General features: G+C 38.9%; 1 protein-coding gene across 1 annotated transcript; it reads left to right on the plus strand.

Annotated features, from left to right (window-relative positions):
• The first annotated feature begins 794 nt into the window (after nucleotides 1-794).
• cnr2 (cannabinoid receptor 2) lies at nucleotides 795-2090 on the plus strand. Its single transcript, XM_053326901.1, has 2 exons — nucleotides 795-864; nucleotides 1009-2090. Exons 1-2 carry the CDS (start codon nucleotides 795-797, stop codon nucleotides 2088-2090), a joined length of 1152 nt encoding a protein of 383 aa, XP_053182876.1.
• The last annotated feature ends 4358 nt before the right edge of the window (nucleotides 2091-6448 follow it).

Here is a 6448-nt window from a genome sequence, read left to right on the forward strand (position 1 = left end):
TGACTCACAAATGTTAATGTTCCTCTTAAGGTCTAAGTTCAATATTGACAGAGAGAGAAATAGGAATCCCATTTTCTACTTAACCACTTTTTTTTCTTCTCAACAGGAAGTTGCCTCTCGCATCACCTCAACATAGAAATCTCAAGGTGAAGGTATGCTATAATTTTAAAAATAATATTATGACCATCTTGGTGAAATTTAAGAATGTACTTTTATCTATGGGTGTTTTTGGTTTGTTTTGTTCTTACTGTTTTGTCAGCTCTTTCCATTTAGTTTGTCTTTTGTTTTGAAAACAGTACTTTTCTTAAGATAACAATAACAATAATATTTTTCTTGATTTCTTGGTTCTCAGATTAACGTGCATAGAAGTTGATCTAATGATGGAAAGATGGAAAGATGACATTTTCAATATATACACTACTCACAAAAAGTCAGAGATATTCAGCTTTCGGGTGAAATTTCAGGAATAATCTAAAATCCACTATAACCTTTACAGATGAACTTAAATTGTTTTTAATGAGGAAATCACCATTGCATGCTTCTACTTAAATGCCCTACTTTCATGATATAATACCACTGTAGCATGAACTTTTTCCATTTTCCATAAATTTCACCCGAAAGCCAGATATCCCTAACTTTTTGTGAGTAGTGTGTGTATATATATATATATATATATATATATATATATATATATATATATTAATTAAAAAAACAATAGATGATTTCATAATTTAAAAATAATTTACTTATTTCCTAATTACAATCTAGCATTGGCCCATAGAGTATCAGGTGAAATGGCGGAATGGGCGGTTCCCACTTCTTTAGAAGTCACCGCAGACAAAGAGAACACATCATCAGCTGATGGTAAATAAGAACTTTCTTCTTTAAATTCTGAACTGTCTCTTTTCTTCCTCTAAATTCAAAACTTTAGGTGCATTTATAATGTCAGCTGTTTAGCTCACCAGTCTGTTAAGATTTGTCCAGATATACATTGTGTTTTTCTCACAGCTACCAGCTCTTGTGAGAACCTGGAATGCTACATGGTCCTGACAGACGCAGAGAAGACAGTCATTGGCTCCATCTGTTTCCTGGCAGGTCCTGTCACACTGCTGGAAAATGCTCTTGTGCTGGTGGTGATAGCTGCCACAGCCACCCTGCGGCAACGGCCTTCCTATCTATTCATTGGCAGTCTTGCCCTGGCTGATGTTTTTGCAAGCTGCTTCTTCACCACCAGCTTCCTGGACTTCCACCTCTTCCGCCGCAGCGATGGCCCCACTGCCTACCTCTTTAAGTTAGGTGGTGTCACCATGGCCTTCACGAGCTCAGTGGGGAGTCTACTGCTGACCGCCCTGGACCGTTACCTCTGCATCCACCAGGCCTCCAGCTACAAGCTCCTAGTGACCCGCCGCCGAGCCCTGCTGAGCCTGCTGATACTTTGGACTGCCACTATCTTCCTCTCCTCCCTGCCTCTGATCGGCTGGAGGTGTCCTACAGGTCTTTCCCCACCCTGCTCACGCCTCTTTCCCTACATCAACAAGGCCTATCTGGCCTGCTGGACCAGCTTTACCCTGGTGCTTCTGGCACTTATTCTGGCTGCGTATGCACTCGTCCTGTGGAAGGCCCACCGCCATGTATCCTCCATGACCACCATCAAGGGAGCAGCAGGGACAGGCCATGCCCGCATGAGGATGGATATCCGGCTAGCACGGACCTTTGGCTTGATCCTGCTCATATTGGTGGGCTGCTGGCTTCCTGCACTCTCCTTCATGCTTGCTGATGTCACTGTGGTCCTGACCCATGCCCAACAGAGGGCCTTCGCCTTCTGCAGCACACTCTGCCTGGTTAACTCTGCAGTCAATCCGCTGCTGTATGCGCTGCGCTGCAGAGAGCTAAGAGTTGCTCTACTGCAGTTGCTACAGGGTCTTTGTGCGATTGGGAGGTGTAAAAAATCTAGAGGGGATATTAGCCCAGGTCTGCCCACCGAAGAAGAGAATGATTGTTCTGTATTCACTGAGGATGAGATGCCAAAAACCCAACTTAGCTCTGTCTCAGAAATGGTGAAGAGGCAGCAGCCGGATAATAGCAAATGAATGTGTTGTACAGTTGAGATGTAAGAGTAGTCTCAAGGATATAGTGTTAATAGCAGTGTGCTGGTAGTGAAAAATGTGCAACAAATTAAGATTAATACCACCAAGAACTTCACTGTAGTTTAGGAATCTGACACACAACAGTAAGAATCACTGTCATCAAATTATTACAGCTGGTATAACTTACATTTTTGAGCAATTGGGATAAAGAAGAAGGCTTTATTACTGTTATTAGCAACAGGTTATAAAACAGACCAGAACGTCTATGAAATGTGAGAGACATGATACATACTTCTACATGCCGACAGTGCTTAAAAAGGAAAAGCAAAATTAACCTTGGGATGTAGTTCAGTGTTAGCGATTACAACACTAGAAATAAGTTATATTATGAGGAAATGTTATGTTGTAATGTACTTCTTCACTCAGAAATGTCTTAAGTTTACTGTCTCTTTACTTGGATGTTTGAGCTTCAGAATGATGTATGATGTATGAATGATACATGTGCAGAGTTTGACACTGGAAGGCTGATTTCACATTAATCCGGGGAAAGTGGAAAGTTTCTCTGTGCTCAGTCAAAATCAGATTTTTAGTGGAGGGCCTATAAAACCTGATTTGGGACATCACAGCTAGTTCGGAAGCCAGTTCTGGTCCAGTACGTAATCCATACATGTTGTTTGTTTGTTACCGGGAAACTTGAAGCCTCCAGTTCACATACACTGAAAATTAACTTTACAGTGAGGTCCACTGTCCACTGATTCAACTTTTGACATGAGATATATTTGCATATAAATTTTAATGAGGGAGAAGGAGTCGATGCCATTTAAGGATAATGTGTTAATTCTACTTTTGTGTGTGTGTGTGGGTGTGTGTGTGTAATAACTACATCAGACACACATTATTGTTTCAAGCAGAGTATATTTAAATATCTTAATATTGATGTCTGGATGGGGGATCTTTAACCTTTATTGTTACTGCCAATATGTATGATTAAATGTATATTTTAAAATATAGGTATGTATTTGCAGGTAAGACACAATTAGTTTTATTCATGTTTTGTGATTATATCTAGAGTTGGATATCTAGAATCCACTGAAAACAAATCCTCTATATCAAGTCATTAGTTTAGAGCAGGCAAAAGGATGTGGACTTTTTTTTAGGTCAAGATGATGCATTGTGGCCATTTAACCCACAACCTTTGACCTCTCTGCCTCCCATGTCAGTGCTTTAACGCTCTCACACCTATGAAATATTGTGTCCTGTGAACTAAAGTGCTGACCTGTTAGAAAGGTGGATTTATTGTTGGTATGCTTGTTTATGTTTGAGTGTTTGTCCCTGAACGTGCAGGAACAGGGGACCCTGTGGACTGCCTATCCTATCTGCACATGAATGCCAGGACTCCACAAAGGCCCCATGCATGGGAGGATTTCACACAGTGTTCACCACATGAATCCAAGCAGTGTGCCGAGGTAAATGGGGCGCATGCCAGGAAGAGAACGAGCACAGACACTAGAACACTCTTTGCAATGGTGACAACTGGCAGCTGCAGTTAAAGCACATACTGACATGCACTTAAACTCACACGCACACATCACATATGAAGGGTAACAAGATAGAGAAGTAACATGTTTTTCAACCACTCTGATTAAAGATAATACTTGACCATACTCTATTCTGACTCTTTATGTTTGTTTTCTAGCAAACTCATTGGTACTTGTCTGTCATTCTCACTCAATTGTCAACTGGTGAAGTAGGTTTGCAGTTCAGTGTTGCGATGCAGCATGTTAAAAGGTTTTTAAGCGAGATGGGGGACAAGTTGAAATTGTATAGAGTACAATATCCAGAATTTTGGATGGATGGATTTTCATTTCTAGAACACAACACAGAAAGAAGCGGAAAAATGCAGCAAATTAATAAAATATATAATTCAGCTAAACTACCAATTTAAAAGGAGATGCTAAGTGGTGAATATGACTGCTAATGTCCAGTGTGAGAAGTTTCTAAAATGTCACTGTGATAGTTATTGAATACTTCCAGCAGTAAACCTATAAGGTGCGCTAGCCATGAAAAACAAACAAGCTACATAGGTTATTCAATAACACCAATGACTGTACAAGATTTGCTTTTGTCCATTTTCACTGAATTTGTTACGCATTAACCAGCTTTTCCCGTTAATTTAGTTACTGTTTATCTTTTTATGGTATATATGCATCCACTGTCTCCAAGGGAAATGTCTAGCATCTGTAACAAACCTTTTTACATGTAATTAAACTGTTGCAGGCTGGGGAACATCCACTGGTGAAGAATTGATGTATGATTCATTTATGGGCATATATGTAGGTATAGATTGTAGGGACATGTCTCTACCAATGTCAAGGTGTTGCTGAATGGTCCATACCAATATTTGTACTACTGATCTCAAACAATCGTACAATTTTATCTGTGCCGAGTTGCCAGGTTTGTTTGTTTGCTACAGCTTGTCCAACTGATTTGTTTCGTGAATGTTAACTTTGGACTCAGATTTATATCAATAAAATTAAATGTAAAAATTAGAGCAAAAAATAATTTTACAAGCCTAGTTACAGACAAGTCAGCAAAAACATATTCAGTAAAATAAGCTATTTTAGCCATCTGACAAAACATATCCTTAAAAGCTCAAACCAAACCTACGCCCTTGGATTCTTTTTTATTATCATTACTGAACAATGCCAGTTTCAGTGGGTTTACTAAAACAACGGATTGTACTCAGCATGTAACTGGTTATTGATGCCTGTGTTACAAAAGGAATGGTCTGGAGCATGCAGCTGCTAAAACATAACAAGATAAGATCAGAAAGTAAACTATCTCTATACAGTACAAACGTGTTCATGCTGTGCATGCAGAACAATGGAAAGCCCTCTTTTCAGTGACCGTGTAATGTGTGGACAAGCTCCCTTACAATTGGAACGGCAATGATGAACAAATTAGAAAATTGACTGGCAAACCTTTCTATTACCTATTAATAGCTTTGATCCATTTTTAAAGAAAAAATGCCAAATATTCCATGGGTCCAGCTACTCAAATGTGAATATTTGAAGATGTCATATTGGGCTTTGGGAAATTGTGATGTAACATTTCCTGATATTTTACAGACCAAATAACAAAACAGTTAATTGAGAAAATAATGGACAGATTAATCAATAGGGAAAATAACTGTGATTTGTAGCCCTGATTAAAACCCTTTGCAGCCTTCAGAATCTATTTGAGACCTAACTCATCATTGTTAGTCACTTTAACCTAGAAACACATTTTGAGTTTTCTATATGTCTGTAAAGAGGAAAGTCTCAGCTTTACGGTGATACCAACATTATCTTTCTACACCATATATTCGTTGAGATGTGTTCTTCTAAAGTTTGACTGGCCAACAGGTCTGTTGGTTGCATCTGTAGACTGGGTTGCGTTATAGCAGTGTATTGCACATTAAGACAGCAGATCATCTTGTTTGAGAAGATCATGTTGCTTTTTTTAATCAACTCTTTTGTTAATGAGCTGGAAAAAGTAGCCTAATACACTTGCATTACATGATTTTATCAAAATTGTTTTCTGCACATATTATTGAATAAACTCCCTTATCTAAATCACAATGGTGGCCCTTGGTGCTGCTGTGGGCTGTGTGAAGGCTTTCAAAATGCATTTGAGTAAAAATCAAGGAGTGGGGGCATTTTATGTGATTAAATAACTATATTCGGATGAAGTACTCAATTGGTATCAGTATCATTTTAAAAGGTACTTGGATTGGTACTGGTATCATATATTTTTAAATGATACCCAGCCCTAGTTGTGGACTGGACTGTTGGTTCAGGACAAAACATTTGAAGATGTGATGTTAGGCCCTGACATTTTATGGACCAAACAACTGATCATATCATCTATAGGTTAATTGATAATGACAACAATCGCTAGTTGCAGCCCGGGATTTAAAAAAAAGTTAAACATTAACAAGTAATTAAGTTAATTTTCTTTTCTTTTCTTTTTTATCTTACCTGATTTACCTGACCACCACCACCAGACGTCTCGTGAACCTTCAATTTGAGTTCAATTGAAAAACGATGAACAACAACAATAGGGGTGCTACAGCGACACAGCGCGGTCGTAAATACGGCAGGGAAGATAATAAAATGAGAAATTACTGGGAAAAATAAAGAAACGCGACACTAAAAAAAACCCCGGATCACACTTAATGTTACATTTCAAATAAGCGGAGAATTGAAAAGTATTTGTTATAAATATCTCACGACACCCCCCCTCCGCCGTAATGGTACGACCCGCCATTGTGACGTTTTAAAAATTGAGCAGGCAGGCTCGACAGTTGGCTCAGAAAAGAA

This window comes from Scomber japonicus, chromosome 10, assembly GCF_027409825.1.
Source record: "Scomber japonicus isolate fScoJap1 chromosome 10, fScoJap1.pri, whole genome shotgun sequence".
In the NCBI taxonomy this organism is placed as follows: Eukaryota; Metazoa; Chordata; class Actinopteri; order Scombriformes; family Scombridae; genus Scomber; species Scomber japonicus.